Source organism: Nicotiana tabacum, chromosome 8, assembly GCF_000715075.1.
Source record: "Nicotiana tabacum cultivar K326 chromosome 8, ASM71507v2, whole genome shotgun sequence".
NCBI classification, from domain to species: Eukaryota; Viridiplantae; Streptophyta; class Magnoliopsida; order Solanales; family Solanaceae; genus Nicotiana; species Nicotiana tabacum.
In genome coordinates this window covers 135,794,967-135,812,465 of record NC_134087.1, presented here as the reverse complement: position 1 = coordinate 135,812,465, position 17,499 = coordinate 135,794,967, and the positions used below count along the sequence as shown (strand labels likewise).

The following is a 17,499-nucleotide window of genomic DNA, read 5'->3' as shown; positions in this document are numbered from 1 at the left end:
TTTTTAGGAGAGAGAATTTGGGATAGTAAAGGATTCTACCGAGATTTTTTGAAAAGTATTAGTCGCCATTTATTAAGCCTGAAATTATTTCTTTTCTCTCACAATTTCGATACTCTGTTTTTCGAATACTCTGTTTTTCACTGTATATTCTGGTTTCACAAGCAAAATCGAATCAATTATCTACAATTATACTGAGTCATACCCAATAATGTCGAAAATAACTATTATGCTTCAGCTAAATGGTAATTGTATAGCTTTGGGAGATACAGGGATTTTCATATCGATGGGATTGTAATCAGCGAAAATGCAACTTATAACCAATTGATTTCTACAATTACAGAGCATCAAATAATTGATACATCAGAAAAATAATCGAAATCAAATACATTGCCAATGAAAATTATCCGCCAATAGAAATTAGGAACGATATGGGAGTTCAATATATGGAGACGAAAAAGGAAAACATGAGCTTAGGAATGTATCAGCTATGTATAACAGTGCGGGATTTTAATTTGGTATGTAGTATGTCTATTTCGAACGCAATTGCAGGTTTGATCTCTTATACCAGTGGTGAAATTTGTTTATATCTCTTGTGTTCTATAATTTTTCTACAATATTTCGACAAAACAACTACATAACATGTGTATATCAAAATAAGTATTGAATTTCATTTGTTCTACAATATTTCTAAATAAAAACTACATAACATGTGTATATCAATTGTTATGAATATGTAAGTCTTGAATTTCATTGTTCTACAATTATACTACAAAATATCTATAATTATATGTCATAATTGTATTTAGCTTTAATTGATTGCAGGTTCATCTGGAACACTGAAGTTGATTGATATGCCAACATCTCCGACGATAGTGGAATATGAAAGTATAACCATACAGAAAATACACCAACTGTTATTGAAGTAGGTCAAGTATACAAAGACAAGCAAACAATTGCTAGTGCAATGAAGTACTATTCTGTCATGAACAAATTCCAATTTAGGGTGAAAAGGTCTAGTTAGAAGGTAAGAACAGTTCAATGGTCAAATATCATGTCTTTGTTTAATTTGTAGTTATTTATATTTTTTTGTTCTTCTGCATTTGTAATATCTTTGTATACAAATTGTAGATAATTTGTAGTTTTTTTGTATATAAATTGTTAAATATAAGATTTTCATGATTAAACAACTTATTTTTTGTGTATGTATATTTTTCATACCATTGTTTAAATTATTTTTATTCTGTAGCTACTGCCTGGTATGTGTTGGGGAAGATTGTACATGGCACTTCAAGTCCACCAGCATAAATGATTCAGCAATGTTCAAGATTAGGAAACTCAACAGCTTGCACACATGCTCTTTGATGGACAATACCTACATACAATGCAAATCTACTTCTATGGTAGTGGGTAGCATGGTTATACCAAAATATGTTGATCCTAAGACAGTTTACACAACAAAAAACATACAAATTGATATGTTGCCTGTACACGGCGTGAACTTAACATACATGCAAGCTTGGATATCAAAGGAAAAGGCTTTGGAATTTTTGAGAGATCATCCTGTTGACTCCTACAGTCGATTGCCTAGTTATTTGTATATTCTGGAGAAGACTTATCCGGGGTCGGTAGTTAAATTGAAGAAGACCGACGATGACTGTTTCTTATATGCATTTGTTGTGATTAGCACGTCAATCAATGGTTGGAAATATTGTAGGCCAGTTATAGTAGTTGATGGGACCTTCTTGAAGTCAGCATACATGGGAATAATGCTAACAGCTAGCATAATGGATGCAGCAGGTATTGTAGATTTATTGTGGATATATTGTAGAAAATTTGTTGTTTGTATGTATTTTTATTTAGCTACAGTTTTATGATGGAAATTGAATTCCTTTTTGCCACATATGATAGGTAGCATATTATCACTGCCATATGTTGTTGTTGATTCAGAAAATGAGGCATCATGGAAGTGGTTTTTGAGCAATTTAAACATGCATATGGTGAAAGACCAAATATGTGTGTTGTTTCTGATCGGAATGAGAGTATCTTGAAGGCAACATCTATTGTTTATACCGGCATGCCACATTATTCTTGCATGTGGCATATTTGGACAAATATAAGGTCAAAGTTAAAGAAAGGTCATCTAAAGTTAAGCGAATTGTACTTTGCCATGACATGATCATACATGCTTGATGAATTTAATGAAAGAATGTCAAAGATTGAAGAGATCGACACACGTGTTAAAGCATACTTATACGATATTGGCTATCACAGATGGTCTCGAGTACATGCTACGGTAAACAGAACTTGGACTATGACATCAAACATTGGAGAGTCATTGAATGTGGTAACAAAAGATGCAAGAAAGCTGCCGATAGTAGAACTATTAGAGCATATGAGGACTCTCTTGAACATTGGACTAATGAAAACTTATTGAAAGCAAATGGTACATTCACATACCTTGGGTTTAAATCCAACAAAGAGTTGGAGGACAACAGAACATTATCGCAGAAGCTTAAAGTAAGCTATATCCAATAACATCTTATCAATTATTGCATCAAACTAAAATATTAATAGATATTGTAGATAAATTGTTCGATAATTGTAGTTATTTTGTATATGTTGCTGATAATTTGCTGTGTGTTTGTAATGTAATTATAGGTGAGAGCTTCAACAGATTACATCCATACAGTGCTAGATGATGTGAGGCGCTATATTGTTTGTCTTGAAAACAAGAGATGTAGTTGTGGACAATTCCAGCTTGATGAACTTGCTTGTACACATATTTTGGTTGTTTTAAGGCATATGGATGAGTCTTATGAAAAATATTGTTCTCCTTATTACACGAGGGAGAGCCTCTTGCATATTTATGAAATACCAGTAGACTCGCTGCCTGATGAAAGCAAATGAAATGTGCCACAATATATCTCTGAAGAAGTTGTAAATCCACCTACCAAAAAAAGACAGTCAAGAAGATCTCAAAATAAAATACAAAACACATGATGAAGTAAATACAAAGAAGTACAAGGTTTCATGTGGCAACTGTGGAATAGAAGGGTATAACAAAAGATCTTGGAAGAATGCTCCCAAAAAGAAATAAAATTTGATATAGTCAACATATGTTTTGATAAATATTGTTGAGGTGTTTAGGAGAATTATAGTTGAGGTGTAATTGTGTTGATAAATTGAGTAAAGACTGTTTCCTATAATGAAATATTTTCAACTCTTAATGCAGTTGGTTTGAATTTGTTTTGTTTAATTACTGAGTGTATTAAGTTCAGAACTTCATAACTTGATTGGATTATGAATGATTTATATCTATAGTACACAACTACTTAATTATCTATATCACAAGTTATTAGTGAACAATGATTCTTGTAAGTTATCTACAAAAATTTTACAAAATAACTACATAGTCTGACGTTGACAGAATAACTACATAATAATTAAATTCAAAAGGAGTTATATGCAAACATTAATGAGATCAAGTACTAATAACTTTCAACTAATCAAGATAAAAACAACATAATGTTTCCTATTGTTAGCACTAGTATCCTGGATAAAATAACAAAACATAGAGTAAAATAATTGTAGCACAAATCTGCTATAATTAAACTTCAACAAACTTGTTCATAAGTAACAATTTGTCTACAACCTTTCTACAAAATCATCTGTAACTAAACAATTTAACTACATTTCTCTTACAGAAAATGACAACTAATTCTTCTTCTTTCGGACTTGTGTTCTCTCGTTCACAACTGGTAAAAATAAATAATGAAACAAGGGGTAACAATAAAAAATAAAAGTAGTAGAATAAAATACTAACAATTTTGAACCAAAAAGATCTCCATAGTGTTTTCGATTTAAAGTAGTAATTTCCTGAACAAAAATAACAAACCCAAAGGTAAAACAATTGTAGCACAAATCTGCTACAAATATGTTTCAACTAACTTGTTCTAAGTTAATAATTTGTCTACAACTTACTATAAACCCACTACACCTACACATTTTAACTACAATTTGTCTACAGAATAGGGAAACTAATTCTTCTTCTTCTTCCGGAGTTCTGTTCTCTCATTTGCAGCTGGTGGACCTTTTTTTCTTGCTAATCTGCCAGTCATCTCACTCTCACTAATTGCACCAATCTCTCACTTTTTCCTAACATAATCCTAAAGTAGAGCTCCATAGCGTCTACGATGTTGATCAGTATTAGAAAGGTCTTTCTTTGAAATCGATAGCTCTTCAATGCTTACATATTCAGAAAATACAGTAACATATACACCACAGTCACTACAAACAGAAATTAGGGGAAAAGATTTAGCATTCATCTATTGAATAAATTTTTTTTTTTTAATAAATAGAAGAAAAAGCAATTTTTTCATACAGTGGACCCTCTTTTTTCTGGGGTATCTCACCGACCAACCACTGAATGTCAAGAGAGTCAGTAACACCTTTTTCAGTGTATGCCTTTGTGTTCTTGTAGTTGATGTCTGGACGCTTGCCATAGAACCGGCGCATGACAAGTATAGGGGGATTATTGTTGCAAATTTGTTGACAACAGATTCAACAATGATGTAATTGTGTGAAGAGACCATAGAATCATAAACATATAGAACCCTTTCGGTAATGTCAAAAATAGCCAACAACCAATAATTTTTTTTTACAATATTTATGGGCATAATCACAAAATTAACTTGATCCCATGCAACATTTGCAAGTAGCTTGTATCCTACAATATCCTCCAATAATAGAATACCCCAGCTAATTATTTTATTCTGCCAGGGTATGTGTTTACCGTATTGTTGAGGACTTATCCGGAATGTGCTAAAGTATAAAATCACTCCTTTTTATCAACTTTCTCCACTCCAAGATTATACCACGGCTTAAGCTGGTTATCTTTTGTAGAATAAGACGCCTTCCTCCTATTTAAACACATAGCAATTACAATAAATATGTAGATTGAAGTGGATATCCAAAATATGAATGCACTTAGAAATATGAACAAATTGTATAAACTAACCTCTTTGGAGCTGTATTGGTACCAAGGTATAACCAGTTGTTGAGTTCGTCCAATAACTCAGGATCAACATTTTGACCGATAATCCTAGTAAACGGATGCTTGATTTGAAAAATTGGAGGTCCAACAGAAGTGCTGCCATCAGAACTGTAAAAAGGGAGAAAGGGTGATCGGGCATGCTTTCCAAGATGCCTTGTTCTTCCTTGATGCACAGGGGTTGTTCATCTTGGTTAAGCTCGCCGAACTTAACAATCTAGGAGAAGACTCTAGCAACTCAAAATCATCAAGTGTTACTTTCCTTTTATCATATTTGGAGTCGTCCAAATCACCTACATTAATGTACTCGGTTGGTTCACCTCCTTCTTCACAACAATCATCTCCTTCTTTTATAACATTCTCTTCTTCAATGGGAGATTGAATTTTTTTTCTCTTTTCCTCATTCTTCTGTTCTCCTAGAATGCTTATTGTATCTTTATGTATTGGATATTCCACAGGCATAACTTCCTTCACTGTTACAGTAAGTATTTTTAAATTAATCATTTTGTAGAAAATTTATACTAAACACTAATATTTCAGAATACAAATTGTAGTTTAAATGTAGTAATTTTGTTGAAATGATGTCATGCGTATAATAACAGCTAAGTTTAGAATGTTCCTGTGATGATAACATGTACTAACTCATACCTGCATTCTCTTCATCAATTGCCCCTTCAAAATGAGAATATAAAGTATGAGTGTCAAATGAGCTTATTGGGTCAATTTTGAGTGGGTCAATTTTGAGTGGGTCAAAATGGGTTAAGTCAATAATTAGGCGGGTCGATTGACCCGCCCAAAAGTTACTTGGGCTAAGATGGGTTGGGTCAAGATGGGTTAAAATTCGGGTCATAACCCAACCCGCTCAACTCTTATTAAACTTTAATTAATATGTGTTATTTTCTTATAAATTATATAATTACTAAATAAGGCTTTTTTGCTTTTGTTATGGTCATATTTAAAATATTAAACAAAAAATAAAATTATTTCTAAGATATTTTGACAAACTTACTCATAGATCAAGGGCTAAAAATTAGCCCAACTTTAAAAAAGTTGAAATGGGTTGGGTCAAGATGGGCTAAGTTCAATAAATGGGCGGGTTAATAACCAACCCAACCTTGGGCGGGTCATTTGGGCTTGGGCCAAATTTGACAGCCCTAATATAAAGCAACACGTACAGGAACATTCTCATTAATTTCCATGTCATTCACTTGTCCTGTATCTAAAAAACTCGTTTGAATCATAATATACATTAGTTGATACAATTGTAGGCAATATGTAGGTATATTGTAGACATCTACATATATATGTAAATCTGTGTAGATATACTGTAGGCATAATGAGATATGTCTAGACATATTGTAGATATAATGTAGATATATTGTATATAATGTAGATATGTTGTACATACTTTTTTTTACTGCTGCTGGCATGTACTGGTTTATCACTACTGCACGGAAAATGTTGATTGTTCTTTCTTTTGATTGCTCAGCAATTTTTGTAGAACTCCCAGCAAACTGCATGCTTTAAATTTGTTAGGATATATACTTTATGGACAATAATATAAATTTAGAGTGATATAAATTGTTCTGTTAAATGAATATATTTCAAATATTACCTTGTCATCAATGTTATCCTTTTGATTGTTTATCTCCTGCAAAGCAGCCTTGATTGAGTCATTGAGTAGCAGTCAAAAGCTACCTAGTTCTTCAAAAACATCTATCTTTAAAGATTCAAGATCTAAAGCAACCTACATACTAAAATATAGAGAGTTAACGAAAACATTGGCTTAACAGAAATTAAAGAAACCATCCAAGATTATGTATATATGTTACCTTGTCAACATCTTTTCTTAAATTTTTAATTTCTTTCAGAATATCTATCTTGTCTTCTATTCCAATTGACTTCGTGTGTCCCGATGGAGATGCATCATCTTTCGGAGCCTCGGACTTGGTTTCAACTTCTTCAAGTATGTATTCAACTTTATCAGACAAAGACATTCTAGAAAGCTCTTCTAGTGCTTCAATTATGTTGGTGAACTGACTGAAAAAAGAAAATTAGTTTGACTTAGACATAATATATATAAATGTTGTAGATAATTTGTATTAAATTGTCTGCTCATAAATAAAAACCATTTACCTTGATCCATGCTGGTTTGATCATTCTATCTTCAATTGCAAATAACCATATCTTATCCTTACTAGCTGACCAGCTAAGTATGTGATGGATAGAATTAGCAACCCTTGTAGCTATATCAGTGTTGACGGTAGAGCAACATTCATACAACCATATTTGCATAACTAGTGCAAATCCTCGAATGAGATAAGAATGAATAGAAGGATTGAGCTTGTGTCTAACAGACTGAAGCAACTGTTTGTAAGAATCAATACCCCATGCGTAGTTCGCAAATGTCTCGTGTCCACCAAATAAAACCTAAAATGGTCTACCAACCCTCCATTGTCTTTGTCTGAAGGACAGAGGAAGAATTCTGTGAGATATAAAATACAGAACTTGACTGCATCATCGTCGTTCAACCAACTTTTGGTGGTTACAATTTGTTTTAAGTATGACTTCTCAACTTTTTCCTTGTTTGGAAAATAGCTTCTCATTATTTTACTGTCATATGTAAGTGTGAAACCAAAGTCTGTCACTTCCGTAAAATATTTTAGACCAGTTACTAATGCAAACTTTCTCAAGCCAAAATTCAACCTCTGACCCTTTATCTCTGCTGAAAAATAGTCAGAACCAGATGCATTCAATTCATACTTTATTAGAAGATGAATTGCTTGATTTTGCATATATATTCCGGGAAATGAAAGCAAATAACCAAAACAAGTCTTCTAAAAAAGTTTTAAACCATTTGCAGACAATAAATCTTTGATTTGGCCAGGAATACTGGGGTCGGATAATGTCTGAAACCTAACGACCCCATAATCAACATTATGAGGTGCAAAAAAAGGTTCATTCTGCATCAAAAGGAAAAATTTCTTAGTAAAACAAGGCTCAAACCTAAAAAGCAAACTATCTACATTTAATACAATATTCCTATACAATTACATAACAGAGTCAAAAACAGATAACAACATAAATATAATTTTATTACCAAATTTCTACAATCTTTAAACAGAGTCAGAACAAAGCAAACATTTATATAAAAATGTATCTACAATCATAAATTATAAATCTATAATAAATCTACACAATGTAGACAAAATTTCTACAAACTACAAAATCAAACATTATATAGGTTGATAAGAATGAGAACAATTTTTTTAACTTTTACCAAAATTTATTTTTGAAACTAATAAATTCTTACCTTCACCAATGACTGTTGGAACAGTTTTAATAGATTTTTGAACTTTCTTCTTTTTTTAAGCTTTTACGTTAGGAGACACTCTAACTTTTTGCAACTTTAATGGCAGCTTTTTCTTCGATGATGATGATCTCTTTTCCTTTCCTTTTCGCAAATTTGACAGGTATCGAAGATTCACCAGCATCAATATCATGCTTTTGCTTTGTTTGAGTTTCTGCCCTAGCTTCACGAGGGGAAAGCTTGGGCTTGTTCGCTTCTTTTGCATGAGCTGATTTTGAAGCCTTTTTGGGTGAATTTGCTGAGAAAACACCCAAATCAAATGAAGGAATATATGCTCCTTTGTCTTTTGTAGGACTGTTCTTTGAAGATATCTTCTTCTTCATTGAAAATCAAGCTAATCAAAGACTTTAATGGAGGTAGGAATTTTGAATAAAAGTCTAATTTCGTCTGATTTTTGAAGAAGAGATGAAATAGGCGTTAATGGAGGATTTCTGGGATTTATAAAGAGAAAATCGTGGGTGAGTGCAGGATACGTCGGTGAAGGGGTGGGATGTAGAGAGAGAAACGTTGGGGGGGGAGTGGAAATATATGTTAGAGTGATTTTAGTACACTAATTATTATCATTAATTCCCTTAAAATGTACATAAATGATAATTGGGTATATAAAATGTAATTATAGTAAAACTTGAGTAGGGAGGATAATATAGTTTCATATAGTGTATAAAAATGTAAAAATTCTTTTGCTAAATATATAAATCAAATGAAACAAATAAAATCTACTTTTTGGTTTGATTTTTTTTAGTCACACTAAATTCAAATTCATAGAGATAGAGAGAAAACTCTCCATATGCAATAATCTATGTTTAGTAAAAATCAAATAAATTGATAGATGTTTGATGCATTGAAACATCTATACTGTGAGGCTTTTTTTTAGTGAGATATGAAAATTTCGAATTGAAAAATCCAGAAACAATGAGTACCCCTGCACGTCCTGTCGAGTGCCAAATCTACCTCTACAGACTTAATATTGGCAGTCACTTAAAAGTAAATGCAAACCCTTATTTGAAAATCAGTGTAGTGATGTTCGATTAAAGAGTTACAAAGACCAGCATAATTGCCAAAGACCCTATTGATCATGTAACGAATTAAAGGACCAATGAGATAAATAGTGTGGAATAATAATACAATAAAGACGATGAAATTCCAATTCAGGGGCACTGGGGCAGAGCTAGGGCGGCGCAATGGTTCGTCTGAATTCCCTTTGCTACAAAATTAAAATATATATAAAAAGTCAAAAATATTTTTTATGCATATATAATACAATAGATGTTGAATTCATTTGACACAACTCAAAAGCTCTTAGCGTATTTACTTTTTGTATTTTAAACAATACTACTCATAGATCAAAGTATGGGTCTTTAATGTAGAGACAATGTTATGTTTGATTTAAACATAATTAGGCCTTTATTGGGCGATTGAATGACCTATTAGTTTTGGACTTTTGGAGCATAATATAGACAATCGATTAGCTATTATGTACACATAAAAGAAAGACTATGACATAGCTAGCTGACTTATGATCACATGAAATGTCGAGTTGCATATGGTCAGAATCGATCTTTGGATAACTTGAATAGTTGCTCAAAGTATCGTAATGGACTGCTAAAACATGCAAAGTGTAGTTGAAGACTATGCATATTAATTTAGTGCAGATTACTTTAATGCAGATGTAAGCGAGAGAGGCGTGACAGTTACTTTAGTCATGACACCTCTTAATGATATCTGATTTACTGCAGTAATTGATCGTGCCATTGGTTCTGGACTCCTCATTCGGGTACTTGAACTCCAGTTTCCAGCCAAGGAAGCGGGATTGCCAGAGGGATGTGAAAGCGCCGATGTTCTGCCTGCTCTAGCCTTTCAAAGAAATCTCTTTGCTGCAATTGATATACTACAAGACCAAGCTGAAAAATTGCTTGAAGAGATAAAGCCTAAGCCAAGTTGCATTATTTGTGATACGCATATTGCTTGGATAGCTGAGACAGCTGATAAGTTTCAGATTCCAAGAATCATTTTTGATGGAATGAGTTGCTTCACTCAATTATGTATGCATAATTTGTACATCATGAAGGATCAAAACAAAATTCCTGAATCATGGGTTTTTGTCATACCTGATTTGCCATATAGAATTGAAGTAACTAAAGCTTAGCTGCCTGGAGCATTCAATCCAGGAACACTTTGCATACAAGATATTCGTAACAAGATACGAACAACTGAGGAAAGAGCTTATGGGGTTGTGATCAATACTTTCGAGGAGTTGGAACAAAGGTATGTTGATAAAATCCGAAGGCTTAAAGATGGTAGAGTTTGGTGTATTGGACCTTTGTCTCTTTGTAATAATGACAATCTAGACAAATCTCAGAGAGGGAATAAGGCCTCATTTCACAAAGAGGACAGTTTGATAAAATGGCTTGATTCTTGGACGCCAGAGTCTGTTGTGTATGCGTGTCTTGGAAGCTGTTAGCGGAAACGTAAAAGAAAGAACACAAGATTTACCGTGGTTCAGATCAAAATAATCCTACGTCCACCAGAGAACAGTTGCCTTTTTAATATTAACAAAGGAAGAGGAGAGTTCCCAATTACACTTAAGAGAATTTCTCTCTTAACTCTCTACTCACTACAATGTGTTGTATTAATTTTGGGATGGTTTCTACAAATGAAGGAGTGCATCTATTTATAGAGGTAAAGACCTCCTCTTGATGTCATTGGTGACATCAAACTACCTCCTCTTGATGTCATGGGTGACATCAAAGGAGGAAGCTTCCTCCTAGCATCTACACCAACTCTTCCAATTGGCATGCCATTGTTGACTAAACATAAACCAACACCTTCAATCTCCACCTTGGTTTGCGTTTCGAGCGTGCGTATGAACAACTCTGACCAAAACTTCTAAGCTTACTAGGCAACCCCGTTGTAAGAAACAAAAAGAATCAAACCATTGTTGAACATACCACCTTCACCTAACAACTGTTCTCTTCGGAGTTACATCAGTTGATGCACACCCCCGCCAAGTCCTTGCAGTGTGCAAACTTAGCGAGTGAGACTATCTTGGTCAACATATCTGCAGCATTATCGTCTGTGATAACCTTCACGACCTTGATAGTTCCCTCTTCAACAACATCTCGAATAAAATGAAATCTGACATCAATGCGTTTAGTGCGCTCATGAAATCTTTGATTTTTCATTAGATGAATAGCACTCTGACTATCACATCTAAGAGTTGATTCCAGCTGAACCAAACTCAATTCCGCTACTAAACCTTTCAACCAGATAGCTTCCTTCACCGCCTCCGCTGCTGCCATGTATTCTGCTTCTGTCGTAGACAAAACGGCAATCGACTGTAGTGTCGACTTCCAACTAACGACATTGCCAAGGAGGGTAAAGATGTATCCCGTTGTGGACCTTCTTCTGTCAAGATCTCCTGCATAGTCAGAATCTACATAACCGAGAATTAAAATACCTCCACCACTTTTTTGAAAGGTCAGACCAACACCAGAAGCTCATTTGAGATATCTCAATATCCACTTGACAACTTCCCAATGCCTCTTTCCTGGGCTGGACATATATCTACTTACCACACTTACAGATTGAGCAATATCTGGACGTATGCATACCATAGCATACATAATGCTACCAACTGCACTGGCATAAGGAATCTTTGACATATGCTCCACCTCATCCTCAGACTGAGGCATTTGTAACTCTGAAAGTTTAAAATGAGGAGCTAATGGTGTACTTACAGGCTTGCACATATGCATATTGAATCTCTTGAGAACCCTTTCAATATACCTCTTCTGAGAAAGATGTACAACACCGTCTTCTCTTGAAATCTCCATACCAAGGATTTTCTTTGCAACTCCTAAATCCTTCATGTCAAATTCCTTACTCAACAGTTTCTTCAAAGCATTTATCTCTGTAATGTTGTTAGTAGCAATAAGCATATCTTCAACATACAACAGTAAATAAATCATTGAGTTACCAGACATCTTCTTGTGATACACACAGCTATCAAATGCACTCCTTGAGAATTCATGTGTAGTCATGAATGCATCAAACCTCTTGTACCACTGTCTAGGGGATTGCTTCAAACCATACAAAGACTTCTTTAGTTGGCATACGTGATCTTCTTTTCCCTCAACTAGGAAACCTTTAGGCTGATCCATATAGATTGTCTCTTCTAGATCATCGTGTAAGAAAGCAGTTTTGACATCAAGCTGTTGAAGCTCCAAGTCAAATTGGGCAACCAATGCTAGTAGCACGCGAATTGAGCTATGCTTTACGACTGGAGAGAAAATCTCATTGTAGTCAATTCCCTCCTTCTGATTGAATCCTTTTGCAATCAATCTCGCCTTGAACCTAGCATCTTCCACTTCAGGAATTCCCTCTTTCTTTTGGTAGACCCACTTGCATCCAACTGTCCTCTTCCCTTTTTGTCTTTTCACTAAGACCCATGTCTGATTCTTGTGAAGAGACTTCATCTCTTCAGTCATGGCTAACCGCCATTGAACATCATCCTTGCAAGAAGTTTCTTCAATATACAAGGAGGGCTCCAGATCCTTAATCTCTTCTTGTGCAGCTACAAACGCATATGCAATCAAGTTTTCTTAATCTATAAGGCGTTCTAGTTCTCGTGTATGCCTCTTCTCCCTCCCCTTTGCAATTGTTTATGGTTCATTGACAGCAAGTTCTTCAAGGTCTACATCTTCTGACTCATCTTTAACCTGAGTCTCTTGATCCTTTTCCTTGGCAAGCTCCACCGGAAGCTCCACCTGCTCGTCGTTCTTGTTTCCTAAAAACTCCACAAAAACTTTACGGGGATCAAGTATAGAGGATTCATCAAAGGTGTATCTCTACTAACTATAAATTTGAGTAAAGACAAACACCAAAGTTTGTACCCTTTTACTCCATCCACATACCCTACGAATATGGCCTTCTTAGCCCTTGGTTCAAGCTTTCCTTCATTAACGTGATAATAAGCTGGACACCCAAATACTCGTAAGTATGAATAGTTAGAGGGTTCACCTGACCATACCTCATTCGGAGTCTTAAAGTCAATTGCCGATGCTGGAGATCGATTTACAATATGAGCAGAAGCGTGAACTGCTTCAGCCTAAAATACTTTGGACATTTGGGCTTGTAGGAGCATACAACGAGCCTTTTCAAGAAGAGTTCTGTTCATTCTCTCGGCAACTCCATTCTGATGTGGGGTATGCCTAACAGTTCTATGTCTTGAGATCCCATGAACCTTGCAGAATTCATTAAACTCTTCATTGCAAAACTCCAAGCCATTGTCTGTGCGAAGATACTTGATTTTCCGCTCCATTTAGTTTTCAACCAAAATCTTCCACTCTTTAAATGCTTCAAAAGCATCACTTTTTGCCTTCAAAAAACGCACCCAAACCTTTCGTGAGAAATCATCAATAAAAGTGAGAAGATACCTCTTTTTGCCCTTCGATGGAAGTTTAGAGGGACCCCATAAATCTGAATGGATGTAGTCTAGCACTCCTCTTGTCTTGTGTTTGCCAGTGCTGAAGCTGACCTTCTTTTGCTTCCCTAGAATGCAGTGCTCACAGAAGTCAAGTGTGCTGATCTTCTCACCTTCCAAAAGGTTACAATTGCTCAACATCTCCAGTCCACGTGCGCTCATATGACCCAGTCTCATGTGCCATAGTCTTGCCTTGTCATCATGAGATAACTGCACTGTAGATGCATTTGCAGAGCCAACAATGGTGCTTCCGGCCAATGTGTAAAGGCCATTCTCCAGCTTGCCTTTCAGCATGACTAAAGAACCTTTAGTCACCTTTATAGTTCCCGCTTCGCTCATGTACCTGTAACCTTGTTCATCCAGAGTACTCAGGGAGATCAAATTCTTCTTCAGATCAGGAATATGACGGACTTGTGTAATAGTCCTCACAACTCCATCATGGCAGCGAACCCGAACTGAGCCAATGCCAACTATTGCACAAGTTGCATTATTGCCCATTACTACGGTTCCTCCACTTTTCTCATAGCTGCTAAACCTGTTCAACTGTGGATGCACTCGCTTTTTCCTTGGACTTTGACATTGGGCAATCTCGTTCAAAGTGCCCCTTCTTGCCACAACCCCAACACTCTGTATTCTTCTTGTTCACACGAGACTTTGATATGTGCTTTGATTTGCTCTTTCCCTGTTGGCTAGTCCGGCCTCTCACAAAGAGCCCACTTGCCTGGTCATCTCTATCTCCTTCAATGTGCCTCCGCACATCACTAGAGTTAAGTGCCTGCCGCACTTGCTCAAGCTTGATAGGCTCCTTGCTATACATCATTGAATTCTCAATATCACGATATCCTGAAGTCAATGAAAATAGCAAAGCACATGCAAGCGTCTCCTCCTCCTTTTTAATTCCTGCAATCTGTAAGTCCATGATAAGTTTATTGAATGCATCTAAATGATCTTGTAACGAAGTACCTGACCCCATCTTAAATGTGTGAAGACGCCGTTGTAACAACATCCTTGTTGTCACTGATCGGTCTTGGTATAGCCCTTCTAGCTTTTCCCATAACTGTTTGGCCGTCTCTTCGGTACCCGTACTCACTTCACAAAGCACGTTAGGTGCAAGGGATAGTTGGATTGCACTCAATGCATCCCCTTCAATCTTCTCCTTGTCGGGAGTTGATATATCCTTAGGATACTTTCCGTCAATAGCATGGATTGAACCTTCCCTCCGCAGTAACGTCATCATCTGGATCTTCCAGATATTGAAGTTGTTGCGTCCACTGAATCTATCAATTTCAAACTTCATGGAACTCATCTTTGCTTGTTCTTCCTCCTTGGATCGTTAAAGAATTTGTTGCTCTGATACCAATTGTTAGTGGAAACGTAAAAGAAAGAACACAAGATTTAACGTGGTTCGGATCAAAATAATCCTACGTCCACCAGAGAACAGTTGCCTTTTTAATATTAACAAAGAAAGGGGAGAGTTCCCAATTACACTTAAGAGAATTTCTCTCTTAACTCTCTACTCACTACAATGTGTTGTATTATTTTTGGGATGGTTTCTACAAATGAAGGAGTGCATCTATTTATAGAGGTAAAGACCTCCTCTTGATGTCATTGGTGACATAAAACTACCTCCTCTTGATGTCATGGGTGACATCAAAGGAGGAAGCTTCCTCCTAGCATCCACACCAACTCTTTCCACCAACTCTTTCCACCAACTCTTCCAATTGGCATGTTATTGTTGACTAAACATAAACCAACACCTTCAGAGAGGGAATTGGACCTCCAATACATTGTTGGTGTATTGGACCTTTGTCTCTTTGTAATAATGACAATCTAGACAAATCTCAGAGAGGGAATAAGGCCTCATTTCACAAAGAGGACAGTTTGATAAAATGGCTTGATTCTTGGCCGCCAGAGTCTGTTGTGTATGCGTGTCTTGGAAGCCTCGGTCGTATTACAGTTGTACAATTTGTGGAGCTAGCTTTAGGCCTGGAAGCCTCAGGTTATCCATTCATTTTAGTCATAAAAGCAGGAGAAGGACAAGAACCAATAGATGACTGGATATCCAAAAATGGATTTGAAAAAAGAACAAAAGAAAGAGGGCTTTTGATCCAAGGCTGGGCACCACAAGTATTGATTCTATCACACCCTTCAATTGGTGGATTCTTGACTCATTGTTGTTGGAATTCGACCCTTGAGGGGATTGCTGCTGGTGTACCAGTGATCACTTGGCCTTTATTTTCCGAGCAGTTTCTGAATGAGAGATACTTAGTACATGTCTTGAAGATGGGTGTGAGTGTTGGATCTCAAGGAGTTATGCATCTGGGAGAGGAAGAGAATCCTGAAGTCCAAGTAAACAAAGAAGAAGTGACTAAAGCTATCAAAAAAGTGACGGCCAAAGAGAAAGAAATAAATGATTGGAGAAAAAGAGCCAAAGAACTGCAGAAAAGGCAGTAGAAAGTGATGGATCTTCTCATCTCAGTTTAACACTTCTAATCAATGAAATACAAGAATTCCAACTCAACAAATCATAAAATGAAAATGCACAAGTACGGAATGTACTTTAGAAAATGCCAGGAGCATTACCTTTTTAGTGTTTGGCTTTTAATATCAATTAAGGTACATTAATAAATAGGAAACAAGTGTAGTCGTAGAATTAAGACTTTAGCCCAGACACTGCAATTTATGACACCAAAAAGTTGATATGAATTGGAAAGGTATTGATGAAAATATCTACATCTCTTTTTTCTAGCTCAGTATGAAGGATATAAAGGTACTTGGCAGATATATATAGCCATAGGAGGAAAATATATAAATTTGAAGTCTTATTTTATAAGCTAATAGTGTATAATTCGAACCAAAAACGGATTCCCTACTGCCAAACCAAACGCCAACATCTGATTTTAGACTGGTAGCCACTTAAAAGTGAAGGCAGAAGAATTAAGAACAGTAGTTAATCTTCGATTTAAGAATCATGGATGCTGCTTAATCGTCAAAGGCCATGTTGATCAAAGGACTAATGTAGTACTAGCTATTTATGCACATTGGTCCTTTGTTACATGATCAAGATGACCTTTGACGATTAAGAAGAACGGACACTTAATTTATCAGACAGTTGATTAATGAAAGTCTAAATTGATACAATCCATTTGTTATTCTCTTCCACGCTATTTCAAAACAAAGCAAAACGAAAGAAAGATAAAACAAAGAAGATGAACAACTTAGGGAGGTTGATGTATCTTATGAAATTCATTTTCCAAAATGAGACAGTAAATTCATGTTCTGATCTATAGCATTAGAATAGACAATCCCACAATTAATTAATGCTACATCCCGTATGTATTAGTTCTTATATTTTGCATAGAATACCATCTTTTCTATGAATGCACCTTCAGCACTTCTATAACATTTTAACCCCATATTGCATATTCTCAAACTAACCCCGCATGGTGTAACGACCCGACCGGTCGTTTAAAGCATTTGCACTTTGCTCTCCAATTTTCAGGCATGATTAACCCCGTATGATGTATTATGACTTACGTAAATCGCCGGTTTTGGTTTTCAGGTTAATCGGAGCAGTTATGGAAGAACGATTCTCAG

General features: G+C 35.6%; 1 protein-coding gene and 1 pseudogene across 1 annotated transcript; both read left to right on the top strand.

The window, feature by feature from the left end:
* The first annotated feature begins 208 nt into the window (after positions 1 to 208).
* On the top strand, positions 209 to 2,907 carry LOC142163332 (uncharacterized). The gene is made up of 6 exons (XM_075220602.1): positions 209 to 242; positions 823 to 922; positions 1,247 to 1,797; positions 1,909 to 1,997; positions 2,272 to 2,517; positions 2,659 to 2,907. The coding sequence occupies exons 1-6, from the start codon at positions 209 to 211 to the stop codon at positions 2,905 to 2,907; spliced, it is 1,269 nt and encodes a 422-aa protein (XP_075076703.1).
* A 7,037-nt stretch (positions 2,908 to 9,944) lies between these two features.
* Positions 9,945 to 16,639, top strand: LOC107766515 (UDP-glycosyltransferase 73C4-like; annotated as a pseudogene).
* The last annotated feature ends 860 nt before the right edge of the window (positions 16,640 to 17,499 follow it).